The sequence below is a fragment of the Eucyclogobius newberryi genome, unplaced genomic scaffold, assembly GCF_026437365.1.
Source record: "Eucyclogobius newberryi isolate DKJ021-1_F unplaced genomic scaffold, fEucNew1.0.hap1 SCAF_2, whole genome shotgun sequence".
Lineage (NCBI taxonomy): Eukaryota > Metazoa > Chordata > Actinopteri > Gobiiformes > Gobiidae > Eucyclogobius > Eucyclogobius newberryi.
Window position 1 is genome coordinate 8,694,083 of NW_027315834.1, and position 21,987 is coordinate 8,716,069.

General features: G+C 42.1%; 2 protein-coding genes across 2 annotated transcripts in view; one reads left to right on the forward strand and one right to left on the reverse strand.

The window, feature by feature from the left end:
* Positions 1 to 2,413, forward strand: part of copg2 (COPI coat complex subunit gamma 2) — a 23,415-nt gene extending 21,002 nt beyond the window's left edge. Inside the window, exons 22-24 of the mRNA XM_072453294.1 lie at positions 943 to 1,081; positions 1,154 to 1,252; positions 1,792 to 2,413. Coding sequence (XP_072309395.1) covers positions 943 to 1,081; positions 1,154 to 1,252; positions 1,792 to 1,922 — 369 coding nt within the window. The 3' untranslated portion in view covers positions 1,923 to 2,413. The remainder of the gene's footprint in view (positions 1 to 942; positions 1,082 to 1,153; positions 1,253 to 1,791) is intronic.
* Positions 2,118 to 20,345, reverse strand: mest (mesoderm specific transcript). Its single transcript, XM_072453295.1, has 12 exons — positions 20,241 to 20,345; positions 16,938 to 17,117; positions 15,758 to 15,837; positions 15,585 to 15,662; positions 13,785 to 13,921; positions 13,640 to 13,698; positions 11,773 to 11,813; positions 11,619 to 11,689; positions 9,368 to 9,469; positions 8,507 to 8,583; positions 3,897 to 3,960; positions 2,118 to 3,492 (listed from the first exon to the last, which is right to left on the reverse strand). The coding sequence occupies exons 2-12, from the start codon at positions 17,089 to 17,091 to the stop codon at positions 3,375 to 3,377; spliced, it is 981 nt and encodes a 326-aa protein (XP_072309396.1). The 5' UTR covers positions 17,092 to 17,117; positions 20,241 to 20,345; the 3' UTR covers positions 2,118 to 3,374.
* Positions 20,346 to 21,987: the final 1,642 nt, after the last annotated feature.

Sequence of the window (21,987 nt, forward strand, 5' to 3'; positions counted from 1 at the left end):
GAGCAAAATAATATGTCTGTTTGCCGTAACCAGACCGACCCGGTATGAAAATAGCCATTTTGTTGAAAAAACGTCAAAATATTAAATTTTTCTATTTCGCCGACTCACCGACCGGTCTTCCCAAAACTGCAGTGTTGAATATTTTTATCACGTTGGTAAACCAGGCCCTGCGACGAGTTGGCCACTGTCCAGGGTGTACCCCCCCCTAAGGCCCGAAGTCACTGGAATAGGCTCCAGTCACCCGCGACCCGGAAAGAGAACAAGCGGTAGAAAATGGATGGATGGACGTTGGTAAACCTTTCTTTCATCCCAAAGGACTGATAACACATTGCACAACACATGTGCGACTTCATATTCAGTCCTCCACATGCGTCTGTAACAAAATAAAATGCAGTTAAGTGTTGTTACATTGCCTTATGCTCTTACGCAATGCATTCTGGGATTGAAACACGCCTAGCAGCATCATCACAACAAACATGGCGGCGCCCGTGTCCCCCGCATGTTCCCCCCGCTCACCTTCGCTACCAAAATAAAGGATAGCGGCGTACAAAAGGTCGATTGAAATATCTTAAAATCGTGAGATTTAGTCTCCTGATCGGGTTGATAGAGACGTTTTCCGTCATTGACTGTTGAAGCCTGACCCCTGGCGGTCACTTTTTCAAGAATTTGCCTACCGTCCGACCCACTTGAAAAATGTTGACTCGGGTTACAGCAAACAGACAATTTATATGGGGTAGCCTTGCTGTCAAGCCTTTTTCTAAGTATCGCGTTTCAAATTTTAGTTTTGTAACGATGTGAAAATCCATTACAAAAACAATTATTCCAAACCTATACATTCTGTGAAAATATATATTTTACAGTGAGTGCAAATCCGCAAACTAATAATACTTTGTACAGGTAAAAACAATCTGTGAACATCATTTGTGTTCTTTGACCTTCCAGCTGGAGGATCTGGAGGTGACGGTGGCAGACCACATTCAGAAAGTCTTAAAACCCAACTTTGGCGCCGCGTGGGAAGAAGTCGGGGACGAGTTTGAAAAGGAAGAAACGTTCGCACTGGCGTCTGTACGAACGCTCGATGGTACGGCCAGTTTGATTTCTTTTCTCGCCAGTTCATTATCTTTAGCTCTTTTATTTAACTTGTCCTTTGCAGAGGCTGTGAGTAACATCGTCAGTTTCTTGGGCATGCAGCCGTGTGAACGCTCAGACAAAGTTCCTGAAAACAAGAACTCGCACGTGCTTTTCCTCGCGGGTGAGTGGAGCTGGAGAACGGTTTATAATACGCTCAATACACAGATTTAGAATGTTCCATCTGAACTAGTGTCAGGCCACATGGTAGTATTTAAAATTATATTCTATTTCAATTCAATTACATTTATTTTGTAACGCCCAGAATCACAATAGCAGTTTCCTTAGAGGGCGACAAATCTTAAACGGAGAGAAGGGCCTAAAAGCATAAAATTCACACTCACAAGTTATACAGTACTAATATTGTATTCAAATTGACATGACTATAATTAAGATCACAATTACATTCTTAAATGTTTTATCCAACACATCTTAATCTATTCATATTATTGTTTTAAGTAACCTATATTTTTGGACATTAACTTTTAACTTAAGGGGCATTCAAAAGTCTTAAGGTCACGTTTATTTCACTGGAACTGTTTTGAATAAAATGTATTTTGTAGTGATCCATGACACTGTAACACTGGTTTAGTGGCTTTACCCATCATTCATCAGTGCAGTGTTTCTTTGTCCTAAAACTCTGACCACTTCTGCCGTTCCCAGGTGTATTTCGCGGCGGATACGACGTTCTGGTGCGTGCCCGTTTGGCTTTGGCCGATGGTGTCACGATGCAGGTCACGGTTCGGAGCGGAGATGAGACTGTGGTCGACATTATCCTTGCGTCTGTCGGTTAAATCCTCCATCGTTTCTTCTCGGTACACAGCTTCAACAGAAAACTCTTTAAACTATTTGAAGGAGAAAAATTACAGCATCTTGTCTTTTTTCTTCCAATTGTGTTTTTCTTTGTACTTTGCTGGTCCTCATGTCTCAGAACCAATACATCTATAATAAATATTCAAGTCTTCAAAACTTTTTATTTTGTTCAAACAGTTCAATTCAGTGCAATTTAAAAACTCATATCAAACTTAAGTCATAATGGGGCTTTTTGTCCTAAACCAATCTTAAATGGGCTTTAAATATAGAATCACTTACACCTACTTTGCTCCAAAATACAGGCCGTCTCTCTGAATGCCATTTTACATTTTTTACCCTTTTATACAAGTATTTGGATGAAAGGGAAACTTACTGTCACAGGAAAAACAGACAAACTCAGTTCTGCTTTAAATGACAAATATTGTCACCTTGGTGAATGTCTTTGCAAGTCCCTGTGATAGTTAAATATGTATTCTCTGGGCGAAAAACCAGCCTTGCAACATAAGCCGACAGAGTTGAAGACAATTCTGCTGAGAAACCCCTGGCTCCGTTTTTATATTTGGCAATGTGAAAATGTCGTTATACTGTCTTATGATAAAGAAATAAAAACTTTGTCTATTTTGACAGGGGGAGCTCTATTGCCAGAGTTACTTAGTTCTGCTTTAAGAAAACACTGGCCAATCAAACACAACTCAAAGGAGGTGTTAAAGGTACTCAGCTGCTTTGCCAAACAAGCCAAGTTGGTGTTGGAGCAACGCCACGCTCAGTTTTGTTTTGCAAGTAATGCAAAAGTTTAAAGTCATACTACAGAACAATAACATCTCCATGGAAACAAACAGGTGAAGAACAGAAGTCTGAAACTTCTCCATGGAGAAATTGTTTAGCTTGAAATGATCCACAAATTGGCATTAAACATGGCAATCGTCACTGTGACCAGAAGGTGACACCTCCTCTGGCGATACATACACCTGTGATTGAATAGATTTAAATTGTACCATGAATAAGTTTGTCACAATAATTATTATATCAACTTATCCTTCAATAAATGACTGACGGAACTATCTTTTTTGGTGCTCATTGTTTACGGTAATATGGAAATTTTGGTTGTTGACACAAGGACAAATACTCAACTACTCACTTATTTTTTGGGATTATCCTGCTTTACAATTACTGTCAGTGGCGTAAAGTAGTTTTAATATTATTGTTTAGATTTTCTGCAGCAATATATTGCAATACATTTTTTCAGGCCTAACAACAGATTGCCATCTCCATGGAGACGTACAGAAAAGTTCCGTAGTACACCAACAAAGACTATTGCGGTATACTGAACGAAGATGAGCATAATGTAGCCCCAATAAAACTTCATACAACAATTTGATCACTTTGGTTCATGCCACAATCTTTCCACATAATTTGAAACGTCCCAGGTACTTTCAAAATGAGTGTATGAAATTAAAGTACGCATTGAGGAAACCTTGGGGGTCTTCCAGCTGAGGGTAGTGGCTGATGTGCTCATCCAATACGCTGATGGTGGATCTGGGGACCAACTTCCTGCAGAAAAAAGGTAAAGTTGTAACTGATGAGTCCCATATTTACCAGGCTTTATGTTGTGCTAAAACAGTCAACAACTCAAGAGTCAAACCATTATATTGTTATTTAAATAGATTTTTAAGCTGATTAAGGTAAACAATTTTGATAGGATATTCACAAACACAACATCTCAACCTATTTGGATTGACAGTACCACGCCTTGATAAAACATTTTCTGTATAACGATTAATAAGTTCTTGAATATTTTGACTGCGATTGGACACATGCATTTCCAATAGTCGACACCTGTAAAGATATTCTTGGTTTCACCAATTGGACCATTTTAATAGTGTTTCAAAGGTATTGCTGTACATGAATGGAATTACGCCCTTATAAAGTGGAAAGTAGATTGCAGAGTGACTTACTTATAAAGTCTTATGAAGTCGGGGTGAGGGTTGATCGGGTCCAGGGGGCCATAGATTATGTGCACTGACGAGAATCACAGGGCAACAATGAGAACAAGTTTCACATCTACATTTGACTTCAGTAAAAAGTATAAAACGCACATATCAGGACAAATCCAACAGTCAACAAACTAAAGCAAATTATTTGCAATCTCAAATGTTTTCTTCAGACTAGCAACCCATCTACTACTAAATGTATATTTTGCTGATGTAAATGTTTTTGTTTCCCTGCATCTCACAAAGGAATGGTCCAGCTCTGTGCAGCTCTGAGCGTTTAATGGGCGCTCCCTTAGAGATAAGGTGAGGAGCTCGGCCACACGGGGGGAGCTCGGAGTAGAGCCGCTGCTCCTCCACGTCGAGAGGAGCCAGCTGAGGTGGCTCGGGCATCTGTTCCGGATGCCTCCTGGGCGCCTCCCTCGGGAGGTGTTTCAGGCATGTCCCACCGGGAAGAGGCCCCGGGGAAGACCCAGGACACGCTGGAGAGACTATGTCTCTAGGCTGGCCTGGGAACGCCTCGGGATCCCCCCGGAGGAGTTAGAGGAAGTGTCTGGGGAAAAGGAAGTCTGGGAGTCCTTGCTCAGACTGCTGCCCCCGCGACCCGGCCCCGGATAAAGCGGCAGAAGATGGATGGATGGATGGATGGATGGCATTAAACATTTACATTTACAGAGTGGCCTAGTGGCATTACCTGGTTGTCTCCATGGGGATAGATTAATGCCATACGAGGAACAATCAAGGCAAAAAAATGACATCTCCAATGAGAGAACCAGCTGGGGTAAGAACTGAGTTAAAATGAAGGCTGGACAGCATTGCCATGGTAATCTCCAGTTCTAACTGTTATAGATATCCAGGTCCAGCAGAGATGTGACTGGACTTTTTCATATGTGTTTTATTTTAATGCCCACGTTCTACCAAAGTAATCCATCCACCCATTTTCTTCCGCTTATCTGGGGCTGAGTCGCAGGGGCAGCAGCCTAAGCAGGGACTCAAAGACTTCCTCCGGGGGGGATCCCGAGGCGTTCCCAGGCCAGCCGAGAGACATTCCCTCCAGCGTTTCCTGGGTCTTCCCCGGGGTCTCTTCCCAGTGGGACATGCCCGAAACACCTCCCCAGGGAGGCACCCAGGAGGCATCCGGACCAGATGCCCGAGCCACCTCAGCTGGCTCCTCTCGACGTGGAGGAGCAGCAGCAGCTCTACTCCGTGCTCCCCCCGTGTGGCCGAGCTCCTCACCCTATCTCTAAGGGAGCGCCCAGCCACACGGTGGATGAAACTCATTTCGACCGCTTGTATCCGCGATCTTGTCCTTTCGGTCATTACCCAAAGCTCATGACCATAGGTGAGGGTAGGAACGTAGACCGATTGGTAAATCGAGAGCTTTGCCTTTTTTGACTCAGCTCCTTTTTTACCACAACAGTCCGATGCAGCAACTGCATCACTGCAGCCGCTGCAGATCCGCCGGTCAATCTCACGGTCCATCCTTCCCTCACTCGTGAACCCTGAGATACTTCTCCACTTGGGGCAAGGACTCCCCACCCACCTGGAGAGGGCAAATCACCTTTTTCCGGTTGAGAACCATGGCCTCGGATTTGGAGGTGCTGATTCTCATCCCAGCCGCTTCACACTCGGCTGCAAACCGTCCCAGTGCATGTTGCAGGTCCAGGTTTGATGGAGCCATCAGGACAACATCGTCTGCAAACAGCAGAGATGAGATCCTGTGGTCCCCAAACCGGACACCCTCCGACCCCTGACTGCGCCTAGAAATTCTGTCCAGAAAAACTATGAACAGAACCGGTGACAAAGGGCAGCCTTGGCGGAGTCCAACATGTACTGGGTCTGACTTACTGCCGGCAATGTGAACACAGCTCCTGCTCCGGTCATACAGGGACCGGACAGCCCTGAGCAAAGGGCCCCGGACCCCGTACTCCCGGAGCACCCCCCAAAGGACACCCTGAGGGACACAGTCGAAAGCCTTCTCCAGATCCACATAGCACATGTGGACTGGTTGGGCAAACTCCCATGAACCCTCGAGCACCCGATGGGGAGTATAGAGCTGGTCCAGTGTTCCACGACCGGGACGAAAACCACTCTTCTCCTCCTGAATCCCAGGTTCGACTATCGGTCGGATTCTCCTCTCCAGTACCTTGGATTAGACCTTACCAGGGAGGCTGAGGAGTGTGATCTGCCAGTCCAGAGGCACGGTCCCCGACCGCCACGCGATGTTGCAACCTCAGTGACTTCAGCTTGGGTGATGGACGAGCCAGCCTCTGAGTCCCTGGTCTCTGCTTCCTCTTTGGAAGACGTGACGGTGGGATTAAGGAGGTCCTCAAAGTATTCCTTCCACCGTCTGACGACATCCCCAGTCGAGGTCAGCAGGTCTCCACCCGCACCGTAAACGGTGTTGGTCAAGCACCGCTTCCCCCTCCTTAGGCGCCGGACGGCTTGTCAGAATTTCTTTTGGGCCGACCGATAGTCCTCTTCCCAGGCCTCTGCGACAGCAAGAGCTGCGGCCCGCTTGGCCTGCCGATACCTGTCAATGACCTCAGGAGACCCACAAGCCAGAGTGACCTGATAGGCCTCCTCCTTCAGTCTGACGGCATCCCTTACTTCCGGTGTCCACCACCGGGTTCGGGGGTTGCCGCCACGACAGGCACCGGAGACCTTGCAACCACAGCTCCGAGCAGCCGCATTGACAATGGAGGCGGAGAGCTTTCCCGAAGGTGCGAGTTGAATACCCTACTGACAGAGGGCTCCTCAAGACGTTCCCAACAGACCCTCGCAATGCGCTTGGGTCTGCTTAGTCTGTCCGGCTTCCTCCTCCGCCAGCGCATCCAACTCACCACCAGCTGGTGATCAGTTGACAGCTCTGAACCTGTCTTCACCCGAGTGTCCAAGACACGTGGCCGGAGGTCAGATGGAGGCCAAGTCTATCATTGACCTCCGGCGTAGGGTGTCCTGGTACCACGTGCACTGATGGACACCCTTTGTGCTTGAACATGGTGTTCGTTATGGACAATCCATGGCTAGCACAGAAGTCCAATAACTGAACACCGCTCGGGTTCAGATTGGGGAAGCCGTTCTTCCCGATCACCCCTCTCGAGGTGTCACCGTCATTGCCCACGTGGGCGTTGAAGTCCCCCAGTAGAACAACATAGTCCCCGGTCGGTGCACTGTCCAGTACCCCTCCCAAGGACTCCAAGAAGGCCGGGTACTCTGCACTGCTGTTCGGCTCGTAGGCCGACACCACAGTGAGAGACCTGTCCCCCACCCGAAGGCGTAGGGACCCTCGACCCCCTCGTCCACCGGGGTGAACTCCAACACGTGGCGGCTGAGCTGAGCCCGCCGCCTCTCCCCGCGGGCAACACCAGAGAAGTGGAGCGTCCAGCCCCTCTTGAGGAGATGGGTTCCAGAGCCCAAGCTGTGCGTGGAGGTGAGGCCTATATCTAGTCGATACCGCTCAACCTCCCGCACAAGCTCAGGCGCCTTCCCCCCAGCGAGGTGAAATTCCATGTCCCCAGAGTTAGTTTCTGTGTCCGGAGATCTGGTCGCCGAGGCCCCTGCCCAGATCTCTCTGCACCTGCCCCTTATGGATCCTCCTGCGGGTGGTGGGTCCCCGGGAGGGTGGCCCCACGTCGCTCTTGCGGGCTGTGCCCGGCTGGGCCCCGTGGGGTAAGACCCGGCTACCAGGCGCTCGCCGTCGAGCACCTATCCCAGGCCTGGCTCCAGGATGAGGCCCCGGTGACGCCGATGCAGGCGACGTAACTGGCCTTGTTCTTGAACTCATCATAAAGGGCTTCTGAAGTGATCTTTGTCTGACCCGTCACCTAGGACCCGTTTGCCTTGGGAGACCCTACCAGGGGCTTGAAGCCCCCGACAACATAGCTCCTGGGATCATTCGGGCACTCAAACCCCTCCACCACGTTAAGGTGTCAGTTCAAGGACGGGTTTTTCACATTACTTTTCACACTACCAAAGTAATGTGAAAAACAAAGCTGAATTTAAAATGTTTAATACATTTTTATAGTAATAGTTGTACTGAAAACAAAATAAACATGAATGGTTGTGACGTTTGATAGTTTAATTCTGCATTAAATATAGAACAGTGTTGATATTCATTTTCATTATTCGGAGACACAGGTAGAGTTCAGCATTAATAAAGTGTTTAAATGGCAAATAATGGTATAATTGTGGTCCTAGGAATTTTATGGCCGTGTATTTGGATAATTTTCTACTCAAACTCTGAACTTTCTCCACTCACAAGATGTCCGCACACCAGAGCCCACGCTCTCTCCAGCCTGTATTATAACACTCCACTAGAAAAGTTCCACAGTGCACATTTAAGTATCCGAGTCACAACAGGAGGTTTCGGGTAAACAGAAGAGGGCAGGGAGACTGACATAAGGGAACAGCAGCAGTTTGTGAATGAAAGCACATCTACAATACCTCTGCAAACTGGCCCCGCTCCCTCTCTTCCACACCCACAGATGGACCAGGAGCTAAAGACTAAGCAGCTTAAACTCGTACAGTAAAAGGCTCCACGATCTGTTTAAAAATATAGAAATTATTCAACTCACATGGGACCAAGGTGGAAGAGAGCGTGCCCACCCATCGCTCCCTGTGCTTCAGTCTCTGGTTGATGTACTGGAGGAGGCTGCAACATGCGAACACATTTATTATATATCACAATTGGATGCTCTCAGTTCAAATGGAAGGCAGGGGGGCTTTGGCAACTGTTTTTGAAAGGAAAATCCAAACAGAAACTACAAAAATGTTGAACCATAATCACTTTTTAGGGATAGAGTTAAAAACAATTGCCACATTATCACGCCTGTGTATTTGAATGATTACCTGTTTTATTACTTTAAATAGATCATGTATTGGTGATTTACAGGGATACATCCACGATGATGATGATGATGATGATGATGATGATGATGATGATGATGAATAGATCGGGATATTTCACCTTAGTTTATCTAAGCTGACAGAGAGGGGAGCTAGATTCTCTGTCGGAGAGTAGAATGTTGTCCAAAACCTTGTAAAGTCATTGTGCAATATTCAATTCATGTAAATATGTTGTGAGGGTACTATAAACTAGTCAAGTCTAATTGAATGCGTTTTACTGCAGGGGTTTAGCGGTTAAAAGTATTTTGTTATAACTGCAATTTAATTTTAGTTTCCTTATTTTGTAGCTCTATTCTTATGGTCAGAATATCCCCTTGAGGATAAATACAATAAATTATGTTTCTGATATTAACCATAACTGCATTTAAACAGTTAAAAAGGCAAATTCTTCCATACAATTTGGACCTGCTTCCTTGAATTGGTTTGTGTTGTTGTAAAGTGGTCTTTAACTAAACTATGACTGCACCAGTGGGTATGAGGTGGGAAAATAAATAGAATCAGTGACATTGATTGACATTATCCTGACTCACCTGTCTAATACTAAGTTTCCGTCATTGTAGCGCAGAGCAGTCCACATGTCCCAGAACTCTGCATCTGTGGGCTGCGTGTAGGGGCCAAACACTTCTCCGACCCTGAATGAGAAGACAACACTGTTCAATGACAAGTTACACATGTTCGGTCACTATTGTGTCCTTTTTGGTCTGGAGTATCCCTTAAACTTTGTCTCACCTAAGGACCTGAGTACGCCCCAACTCAGGTCCTAGGCAAAAACTTGCTTGACCAGCCAGTCCCTCCTACATTTTGTTCAAATGCAGAAGGTTCTGAAATTCAACTCAGTCAATTTCCAAAGGGAGTGATTGACAGCCAGATAAACCATTCAAACAAATGCATTGTCCGTTCGTGTCTAAACGAACATGGCGGTTTAATACGAGGGCATTAATAGATATATAGATAGGTATAGATACATCTCTATAGATACATCTCTATAGATACATCTCTATAGATACATCTCTATAGATATCATATCTATATAGATACATATATATAGATATCATATCTATATAGATACATATCTATAGATATGATATCTATAGATATGATATCTATAGATATCATATCTATAGATATCATATCTATAGAGATGTATCTATATCTATATAATATATATCTATATAATATATATCTATATATCTATATAATATCTATCTCTATCTAGAGATAGAGATAGATATATATATAGATTATATATCTATATATATATCTATATATATATAATTATATCTATTATATAGATAGATATTATAGATAGATAGATAGATAGATAGATCCATATAATATCTATCTATCTATATCTATATCTAGTGGTGTGGAGTACGATCAGGCAGAGTGGATTCTGGACTACCTCACAGACCGACCCCAGTTTGTGAGAGCCTGGGACTGTGTGTCTCGGACCTGCAGTGTGGGGGTGCCCCAGGGCACCGTCCTTGCATCCTTTCTCTTTACCCTCTACACTGCAGACCTCAGACACGACACGGACAGCTGTGTCCTGCAGAAGTTCTCTGACGACTCTGCCATCATCGGACTCATCACGGACGATGATGAGGACTGGCGCAGGACTTTGCGGACTGTTGTCAGCAAAACCACCTCCTGAGGAGACTTTTGGAGTGACAGGGCCACTCCTGAAGACCTTCTACGACTCTGTGGTGGCATCAGCCCTCCTGTACGGTGTGGCCTGCTGGAGCAGCAGCATCACAGAGAGGGAGAGGAAGAAGCTGGCTAAAGTCATCAAGAAGTCCAGCTCCGTCCTGGGCTGCGCTCTGGACTCGGTGCAGGAGGTGGGGGACAGAAGGGTCCTGGCTAAAATCACATCTATGCTGGACCACGAGTCTCACGCCCTGCAGGACACTGTCCGCTCTGGAGAGCAGCTTCAGTGACAGACTGATCCACCCTCTCTGTGTGAAGGAGAGGTTTCGCAGGTCTTTCCCCCCTGCTGCTGTCAGACTCTACAACAAACACTGTTAGCCTTGAACACGTGTATGCTGTATACTGTATATCATCATGTGCAATACTGACTTAATCATGTGCAATACTCTGACATAATGTAATCCTACTGGTGCAATATTCCCTGTCCCTGTATAAGTGTGTAAAAAAGACTGTTACTTACTATTTTCTTATTTTCTTAAGTCTTCTATAAGTTATCTATTCTACCACTTCTGTACCTACTTGTGCGTTGTAACATTGAAATTTCCCCACTGTGTGGACTAATAAAGGCTTAGATAAGAGATAAAGATATAGAGATATAGAGATAGATGGATATATGGCAGGGACAGCATACATGGAGCGCCATAACCAGGAGGGTGGCATAGTGTACAGAAACATCTGTGCAGAGTACGGGCTGGAGACCCCAAGGACAAGGTGGGAAACACCTCCAAAGGTGGTGGAGAGGACCGAGCCAAGGACAGAATACAGGACAGACAGAATGGTAATGGCGAACCAACCGGACATAGTGTTGGTCGACAAGGTGCAGAGGAAAGCCGTGGTGGACATTGCAGTACCATGGGATGGTCCAGAAAAGCGCAGTGCTAGGAACAGCAAAGATACTGCACAGAACCCTCAAGCTCCCAGGCCTCTGGTAGAGGACCCGAGCTTGAAGGGGGATAAATAGAGACCACCCGCGTAGGGTGAGAAAGAGTTTTTACACACACACACAAAGGCACTTCATATCCAAATAAAATATAATAGTGGGCAAAATGACCCGTGGACTGTGGGTTATAGCCTTACCCTTTCTGGAAGAGCAGATAGTTTGTTAGTCGTGTCAGGATTGTGGAAAGTAAACTGTAATCTTTGAGAAGCTTTGGAAAAACAGGAAAAAAGAATACATCACTCACATATAAATCAGTGTGTCAGTATTGACATAGAAGAATGTGGAACTCACCATCTGCAGTAGGCGTGGGTGATGCGTCTCTGGGAATAATCCTAGTATGGCAAAAAGACAAAATGTGTTTTTACCGAGAATATTAAAGAGGGTGGATAGTGATTAGTCAGAAATTATTATAAAAGTACAGTAGAACGTCAACAAAAATAAAGTTAAACCTGTAGGGGACACGCATGTTCCAAAAAGACCTTTGAAAGAAAGTACCTTTTCACAATTCAAGACAAAATGTTGGCTGGATCAGGAATGTTACCCATCCCCATGGACCAGCAACACCGTCTTCACCAGAGCCCTTTCCTACTTAGTTCAACATCTCTGATAAAGAACAGGATGGAAAGTTTCTCAGGATTACGTCCTTAATGACTACCGGTGTTTCACATCTAAACTGACTTATTGCTTACTGTGTGATCTAAACTTGTAACTAAATCATGTTTTAGTTTAGTTTGCCATAAGAACTGTGTTTGTGTTTATGTCATACTTAATGTACTTCCTCATTACTTGCTAATGATGTGTGTTCATTGACAATATTGCAGTATTTTGTCATGGTTACATGTCATTTTCCTGGTTTAAATTAAATTTGTCCAAATTAGGAATACGTTTAACTGAGGGTTGAAGTGACTCCCACTCTAGGCCACACCTCCGAGGTCAGATAAAACCCCAGACGAGCCTGCGTCTGCGTGCGCTTGCTCGCTTCCCTTTGGCTCTTGATCTGAACCTCTGCCAGGACACCGGGTCGTGGACCCCAGGGGCCCCTTCCCCACCAGGGAGAGGGCTCATTGTCTCCAAAACTCTGCTTTCAAAGAATGCACAGGTCAACGGACCTTGGACTCACCAAAGTCTTCGCACGCTAAACCCTGCTCAAGGATCAGCGCCACAGAAAGCTCTAAGGACCCAAAGAGCTGAGGAGGCCTTGCTCCACATCTGAGCATTGGACACATGAGACTTGAGAGTGGCTGATACTTGCAGAATGGCATTAAAGTCAGGTTCCCTTGGATTATTCGCCTAGAATTAATCAAACTTAATTCTTAATACCAGCATTTATTTTAACTAAGTTGAACATAGTCTGTGTAAACAAATGGTGTAAATAATTGCTTTTATATCTTTGTTTATTAAACCACTTATTGATATTTTTTAGAATTGTAATTGTCAGTCAATGAATCGTGTACAGTACTCCCTTTCAGAGAATGATACTGAGTAGATACAAATGTTTTGCTAAACAAGCATCAGGTTGTTTTTTAATAAATATGAACATTAACTACCTAAATTCCTACACATGTCCACAATGTAATGGCGAGTCCCAGAGAATATACGTTACATCTTGGTGTAAATGTGTGAGGAGGAAACGAGTATGAATACCATAGAAACCAAAACTTAGTTTTTTTATATGTCAGTTTATAAGGAAGTTTGAGTTAAAAAAAAAAGGTTAATCACATACTGGTGAAAATAAACAAGGGTTTTACTGTTGTCTGGTCATGTTGTCCATATAAATAATTGTGGAAAATCATCCTAAAGAATTTATCAAGTTTTTACTCGAAAAGGAGATGGCAAAACGCTTCCTATATGTTGAGCTTTAGCAAAACAAAGCAACAGCTGTTTTCTGTTTATTGACGCAACATTTAAAACATTGCACCTTGCATCTAACATCAGCCAAACTTGGATAGACATAAAGAGACATTAAAACACTGTAGAGACGCAGAAAAGCAGACAAGGATAAACCAGACGTAGGTTCTTCACACAAACTTGGAATTACTATTACGTCTTGTGATTTACCCAGATCAGCCTCATGATTAAAAAAAATAATCCAATAGCCGGAGAAGAACCAACGAAACAAGAAGTACTCTTTTACGAACAACAAAATAAGACTTCCTACCTCCATTGGACAGACACAGACTGTTAAAATTGAGATGTCCACTTCGATTCTGGTCACTCCTGCTTTGACAAACAGTAAAAGCACTTATTCCTGTGAGAATTAATAATAAGATTTTTTTCCCTTTTCAATGTGAGTGAGCACAGACCTGTAGAGAAGCTCGAGGGCCACCGTGTCGCCGTAGTCGTGGGAGACCAGGTTGACTTTCTGATGGCTCAGACCCAAATGAGTGACCAAAGCCTCCACCAGACTGGCCTGCTCGAAGACGGAATATCTGTGTGGCCGCTGCGCACAAATAACATCTCTTATACACCTACTACTACAACTACCACTGCTACTACTACATGAGAAAACTCCAAAGCATCACATTGTTCACCATTCATATTCATTCTAATATATTTCAGATTATTGATACTAAAATTATAACAAAATTGTCCGATCTGCACCTAAAGATATTTGATGCTTTTATTTATTCCACTCGCATTGTGATTTGGACTGATTGTACAGAAGTATTTATTAGCATCGAATCTAAACAAGATTTATCTCATTTTAATACGATTTAGAATTTTTCGCAGATTTTAAGTAAAATCTAGTTTACTCAAATTATATATCCAAATGTTTGTATCTTATATGTGGATAAAATGCACCAATACATTCAAAGGACAAATATTATGCAATATTTGTATTTTTATCTGCCTTTAAACATGCTCTTTAATACATTTAGTTTGGTATGATATGTTTTAAAACTAAAATCAAAATAAATATCTTTATCGCTGTAGTTTCCCATGGGACTAACAGAGTTTTGGTGCCATCTACTGTTGTCTTGTTTTCTCTGAGATGCTGGTAGTCACACAGTTGTGTGTGACTACAGTGTGATCGGGCGGCAATAGCTCAGGGGAGCTCAGCTCGTCTTCTGATCCAAAGGTGGGCGGTTCGACCCCTCCGCTTTGGTAGAGCAGATCCAGTGGCCCACAGGTTGGCGGTGCGATCGCAGCTGCCTCTGGTGAATACTGCCGTTGTGTCCTTGGGCACGGCACTCAACTCGTCCCGCCCCATGTCTGGGAACACTGGTGTGTGAATGGGTGACTGGTTCCTTGATATAAGGTGTTTTGAGTACCTTGACTACCGTCAAAAAGCGCTATATAAATGTGACTTTTTTTTTTCTTTTCTTTTTTATCGTAATATCGTAATTGGACAAATGAGTCTGGTGATGATTTATTTAACTAGTGTAAATGAAGCTAAAGGCAACTCCACTTGTGTTTATGTGTTTTGTTTATGATGAGGGATCAATGTTAGAACATGGGTGAAAGTAAAAAAAAAATTAAAAATATTTTTTAAATGTATTTAGCATAATATGTGAAATTAAAGGCATAATGAACGAACTCAGGCAGAAGTGCGCATGCGCACTCCCCCTGTGCGGACTGACACAACACACAGGTGCTTTTGTTTATTAGCGCGACGGATCGCATCGCATCTCACGTCTCCCGTAGATTTCCGTCTCTTCTGAGCCAGCTCGAACTGTCTTTCTCCGTCTTAATTTTGTCCTGTACACTGAGGGAACGATATTATGATAGATCAATAAGCTTAGACACGCGGAAACATGCTGCTTTCCTGGGGGCGAGCCGAAGAGACTGCAGGTGAGCAGTAGGTGCGTTCTATGATTGATACGTGGCAGGACTAATTGGCTGTCCACGCCACGAGGAAATGAGACACAGATTTGGGCCAAAAAAATCGTCCATTACGCCTTTAAACATGCATTGCATTTTTCAGATTCTTATGTTCCAAATATGTGCAAATTTGTAAATTTTTACTACAGCCTGAAGACATTTCGTGTTGAAAATTGTAATGTCTCTCACATTTATGCAAGTAAACTGCAGATGGAGTTTCAAACTGATATCACTGAATCTACGTTTTGTCCTATGTAGTGAATATAAAAAAAATAACTTACTGGTTTGTCACTGAAACCAAAGCCCAGAAAGTCCAGAGCGATGACTCTGTGGAAACGCTGAGTCAGGGGCTCCCAGATCTGTCAACGCGAGCGTACACAAACACACACGCACGCACACACAAATGAAGTGTATGTTTTTTACATTTGATGTGTTCTGCGAATATGAAACGGACCTTGATCCAGTCGTAGCTTGACGTGGGGAAGCCGTGCAGCAGAATGACCACGTCTGAACTGCCCAGAGCACCAAATGAATCTATATGAAAGAGATTTGTCATAAAACTACAACTGATCAAATATAAATGTGATTTTACATCACACAAGCCAAGTACAGGTGTACAGGTTTAGTTTTGTACCGACTAACATTTTCAAACTCAATTTCTATACTAAAGGAAAAGGCCTGATACCAACTCAATAAGAGTTGCTCAGAAGAGGCAGAAATCTGCAGAGATGAGAGATGTGATGCAATCCGTCGCGCTAATAAACAAACGCACGTGTAGCAGCGGGGCTGTTGATTGCTTCCGCACAAGGTTTGATGGTAGGCGGGTTCTCAACTCGACAAAAAATCCTCTATTATTCCTTTAAGTGATTTTTTTTTCAGTATTGACTACCGTGCTTATGACAGAGTGAGAACACTAAAGAAGGTAGCAGAGCTGAAGACATTTCCCTTAGGTCCATGATGAGGATGCTCGGCATCATAAATTAGTGATGGGCGTATCGGTATCAAAACATTGATATATCGATACAGACTCAGTACAAATGTGGGTATTGATACGGTTATTCAAATAGCAACTCTAACAACAATTTAAAAGGTTTTTTCATCGTTGTGTCCAAACGTTTACCCTTTTTGTCCTCCGAGTACCGCCAGATCTAAATCAGATCTAATCGGACTACAGTACTTCAGGGCTAAACCAGCTTCTCGTAGGAATACCTCATTGTCACAATAGTTTTAACCAAGAAATTAGTCAATGAAGAGCAAACATTTGAATAATATGTAAACTAAATGACGCAAACACTAGGTACAACAGAGATAGATAGAAAAGTTTGAGACACACTAATTTAGAGCTCATTTTATATTTATATTTCTTGAAATGCAGTCACCTACTGTGGACTAGTACAAAGTGTCTGTATCAAAAATACAAAATTCAACAGAAAACTATTGGATATTGTAAATATCTTGGTTTGTGCTCCAAATAGAAAAGACACGTCCAGAGGAAAAGAGAATATGGGCATAAGGATGGTGATGTTAGAGGAGTATTCTGGATGTAGTGAGAGGACGTGAGTCTGGCCGGAGTGAGAGAATAAAAGGTCAGCTGGAGGACTTCTGGTGGTAAGAAGAAAAGGTGGTTTCGTTGCCTCGGTAGAAGATCTTGTGTCCTCTGAAGTGATAGTGTTCCCCGGCAGAGTGCCACTTGTTGAGGCCAGGAGACAGCTGCGGTGGGGGGATGTGCAGGTAAACGGCCACCAGGGGGAGACACAAGAGACCCACGAGAAGCCACCACTCCCTCATGTTCTGCTCAGCTGAGACAGAGCATTCTACAGAGACGAGAAAAAGACTTCCACAGTTAGTTATTAATTCACTATTCATTTATTCTTGAAACCAGTCTGTACATGTGACTGAGTTTGGTGCATTTTATTTTAGGTAATGCTCAGTGGTCAAAACTTACCACCCTCAGAACTCGCCAGAATGTAGATGAGATGTTTAGCCTAGAATGTTGTGCAGTATTGCATTAAACTTATTAATCAGCAGAGGAGCGAAGTGTAATCGGTGAAACATGTTTCGAGCAGTCGACTACCAACAATAATTTCTACTGTACATTTAAAATACATTAACAAAAAAAGGGTATTCTTTTTTTTTTTTTTCAATCGTCATTGTGTGTTTGCTGTAACCCAACAACATTTTTTCAAGTGGGTAGGTAGGTAAGTCATTTTTTTTTTTATTATTTATAACTTTGAAGGCATAACAAAATCCAAATTAATTGTATGTTTGCTGTAACCCTACCAACATTTACCAAGTGGATAGGTAGGTAAGTAATTTTTTTTATTTATTATTTTTAACTTTGAAGGCATAAAAAAAATCCAAATTCGTATATAAAATCCACCCATTTAATAATATTAACTTCATTTCATAGACAAATAATCATTTATCTGTAGAGGTGCTACCATAAATGTAAAAAAAAATAAAAAAAATCAATAAGTCCAGCCAATAAACTATTTTTGGACATAAAACAAATTATTTTATTTTTTGTCAATTTTTTACAGTAAATCAACTTTGCATCATCAACGTTATGGCATTCTCCTCTGTAGTAGAATCCTCATTCTCGACGTCTTGGTCATCATATGACAAAGTCTGCATATTTCAAGCCCGTCAAATCCTGTTGCGACCAGAATTAGTTGGTTCAACTCCGCTTTGTTGGAATTCTCGGAAGATCGGTTAGCGCTCAGCAATCTCATATTTTTCACCTACCAAGGGCCTAACCTTCGGCCTAGCGAACACTCCCACGAGTGTTCGCTAGGCCGAAGGTTCGCTAGGCCGAAGGTTTGCTAGGCCGAAGGTTAGCTTGCACGGTGCTTCTTCTATCTTAAAAAATATCAAACATATTTATACTAAAAAAAACAACAACATTGAGCATGAATCCAAGTTGCTAATCCTAGGTAGGTAACCCTTTGTAGATTTTTAAAGAATATTTTTCTTTTAAAAAAAAATCGAGGGTTCTATTCAATAGCTCCCAAGGCAGCAAACCTAGATCGTCAACGCTAAGTTATAATAGTAGTTTGAATCTCTAGGTATCACCTTTTACTTTTTTATCATTTTATTTTCTCATTTTTAAATAAGTTTGATATTTTTTAGGATAACACATTTTTAAACAAACACTTTATGTACTTTAGTAACTTTACTCACAGTTTCAGACTAGCAAACCTTCGAACTTGTGGGCAGCCATCAAAATGATTAAACACGGCGCTTTTTTGAAAAACGATCGGTGAGTCGGCGAGATATAAGAGGTAAAAAAATATTTAGCATCACTTTGAAAAGTTGCAAAAAAAAATTTTACCAAGTGGTCGGGTTACGGCAAATTGACACATTTTTTGGGGAAGCCTAATGCCGTTTTAAAATGGTCTTTTGGGATGCGTTTCAGGGTTCAGAATAAGCGGTATCGCATCGCAAAATGCAACGCAATTTCTCTCAAATGCGATGCGTTTGTCACAAAAAAGTGCTTTTGTATCGCAGCTTTTGCGATACAAAAATGTGTGTTCAATTGTACAACCAAAGCGCCTAAAAAGTACTGATCACTCGTCAATCGATCGTCAATAACGGCATGACACATGCAGGACGCTGTGTTGTCATGACGAGTCCCGCTGCTGCTCAGATCGAGAGTCTGAAAGTGGGAGGAGCAACGTGCGGTAAAGTTAGCGTCACAGATACAGACTTCCGAGGTCAATAGCTCCTAAAACGCAAAAGTCTTTGCAGATCATTCACATGCCAAAATACTCATATTTACACTGTCAAGTGACTACAACCTGTTTTTAACAATCAGATGCGTATTTTGTGGGCAGCGAATCACACGGCTCAGAATGTGCAGCCGAGACGAGTGCTTAGGGACCGTCATCAAATGTGCAGCCGGAGCCGAGACGAGAGTACTTGGGGACCGTCATCAAATAATAAAACGAAAAATGGAATGGAACGTCAAATAGAGCGGTACAATTTGAATAACACATAAAATAAACCATGATGGACACCACAGCAACCTTTATTTTTCCGAGTGTAATGAGAATTAATATGTAAATGAGACTCCTGCAAATAGTCATCTGATTGATGATGATATGGAAGAAAGTTGTAATACTTTGTGTTGATTAATTTGTTCAACAATTAATTTTATTTGCAAGATTTATTTGAAGATTTTAAGTGTTTAAAAGTTAATTTGTTAAGAGTTTTCTTTAATAGAATGTTTACAAATACATTTAAATAAATGATCGCGTTATATCAATGGAAAATATTGATTGTTAGTCATTTTCGTGTTTTGCTATGCAATTATGAAATTGCTATACAAATTTAGAAAAATTAACGGATTGTTTAGCAGCACCGCTATACAAGTGAAAATCCTTAATCTGAGCCCTGCGTTTACAATGTTTAAAATAGGCTTCCAATTATAATATATTAAATATGAATATCAGAAAAGGCCAGTCGACCAGTCACAATTAGTCAATTCAAGTTAATTCATTGCATGTTTACAACTTTTTTGTAATTAAATGGAGTAAGACGTTTTACTGAACAAATCCTTACAGGAATGTAAAAGTCTTCTCCTGTATCCGCAGGCAGAGAACTAACATAGGCTTACTTTACAACATATGGGCTACTATTTGTTTTGCGAAAGGGGTAGTTGGATGTTATAGCATGAAAAGCTTGTCCCCAGTTGCCTCCATATCAGAACAGTTGTTTAAATGCTCTATAAATTAGGTGAGGTGTTTATCGTGTACTTTGGTTTGCCCCTGGACATGTAATTAGCCTACTACAGTAAACAAAACAGTAACTTTGCACGTGCATGTTGAATCCACACATTGACATTGCACACAAACAGGAGAACAAAAGCGGCTCATTAAACCGTCGTTCTGTGCAAGTTTAGACACTAAAGTGACTGCACAGATTACAATTATACTCACCTGTCAACCGCAGATCCTTCCGCAGATCCTTCCGCAGACCTTCGTCACGCGCTGCAGAAATCCTCCACGCGCCGCGGAAATCCACCTCTAAAACCTAAACAGGAAGTGTCACTCTGAGCTGCTTCCGGAATCCAAAACCTTTTCAGATACTGACAGTGTCATTTTACCTGCTATTTATTCTGTTCACATTCTGTACTGTACATAAACAGAGCCCCTTATTGTACATAACAGTATTAAATTATTCAAACGCGTCTTTGTATCCCAAAGGCTATTCTAATAAAATTGTTAGATTTACTTCCATTTTTAATAGCATTTTAATATTATTCATCTTTATTTCTGATGGCTTTTTTGTTTTTTACTTAAATAATTTTTGTTCGGACCTACATTTCAGGGGATTTGCAACAAAATATGAAGCATGCAACATAAATAATATAAAAATGTAGTTATGTTAGGAGTAGCTTAGTGTAAAATGTATTTATATACAAATTAATAGATATAATGCAAGTAAATCACCTGGGTTGGTACATGCTCCCCCGTAAATAAATTGAATGTCCAAAATACATTATCAATTGTATCTGTCTGAAGTCTGATGTAGAGCGTAAGATCTCTTACAATACACAATTTTCAGATGTTAAAAAAGAAGCGTGCTGCCCTCATGTGGCGTGGCTGTGTTACTCCAAAACCAGGTCAATTTAAGTGTTGTAGGGGATTTAAATTTATTCCTGTATCTGCTCTCTCTGTATTTGTGCAGAAATTATTAGTGATCTTTAGGAAATTAAGTAAAGTACTGTATTTTGCAAACCGTGATATAGGCATTATACATGCTCATAACAACAGGTGATATAGTCCCAGGTGAGCTTGAGTTTACAAAGGATCTTTTGTGTCTTTATAGTAGACCCACAGAGGAAGCACAAAGGAGAGTTGTTCTTGCAACTTGACCCAGGTAAATAGAGACAACAAAATTACACTAACATGTTACCCTTTCCCATCACGGTCTCACAGCATTCTTCTAACTACAGCATGATTCCCCCCCATTTTTTTATGTTAACAATTTTTTTTTATTTTTTTTTATTTATATTTATATATATATATATATATATATATATATATATATATATATATATATATATATATATATATATATATATATATATATATATATATATATATATATATATGATTGTATTTGTTATATGACACAAATGAATGCCCAAGCTGGTCAGAGCTCAGAAGCTAAGCAGTGTTGGGTCTGGTTGGTTCGTGCATGGGAGACACTGGGTAAAGCAGGTGTCACGGTGGAGCAGCTCTCGTCTAGTCAAACGGTGTTTTTAGGCGAGATACTTCACGCACTGTCAAAGATGAACGTGGTGCATGCGTGATGGGAGATGTTGATGCACATTTTGGCAGCCCCGCTTCAGTCAGCCTGCCCCAGGATAACTGCGACTACAATGCTAAAGAAATAACTTACTACCACATAGTATGGTGACTGAATAATGCAATATTTTAGACATCTTTGATAGTCCCAAAAATTGCATTATAATATGTACACACTTCTGTGCTCAGTAACTCAGGCAGTTCACTTAAGGACAGTTTTGAGGATCTTATTATTTTGACTCCACTATTTAAAAGATAAATACAACAGTTTCTGCTCCTACATTTTTAAAAAGGGTTCTTTGGTGGAGCAGTTTTCCACATTTTCTGTCCCATTTCAAGCCTTATGCTTCTCACTCCTGAGACGCCAGTCATC

Excerpts from the sequence above, each read along its gene's own strand:
- mest (XM_072453295.1), bottom strand. The coding sequence starts at position 17,091 with ATGAGGGAGTGGTGGCTTCTCGTGGGTCTCTTGTGTCTCCCCCTGGTG. Across the intron at positions 15,663-15,757 it reads CAAGCTACGACTGGATCAAG|ATCTGGGAGCCCCTGACTCA; the intron begins GTCCGTTTCATA and ends TCGCGTTGACAG. Across the intron at positions 13,922-15,584 it reads TTGGTTTCAGTGACAAACCA|CGGCCACACAGATATTCCGT; the intron begins GTAAGTTATTTT and ends ATTTGTGCGCAG.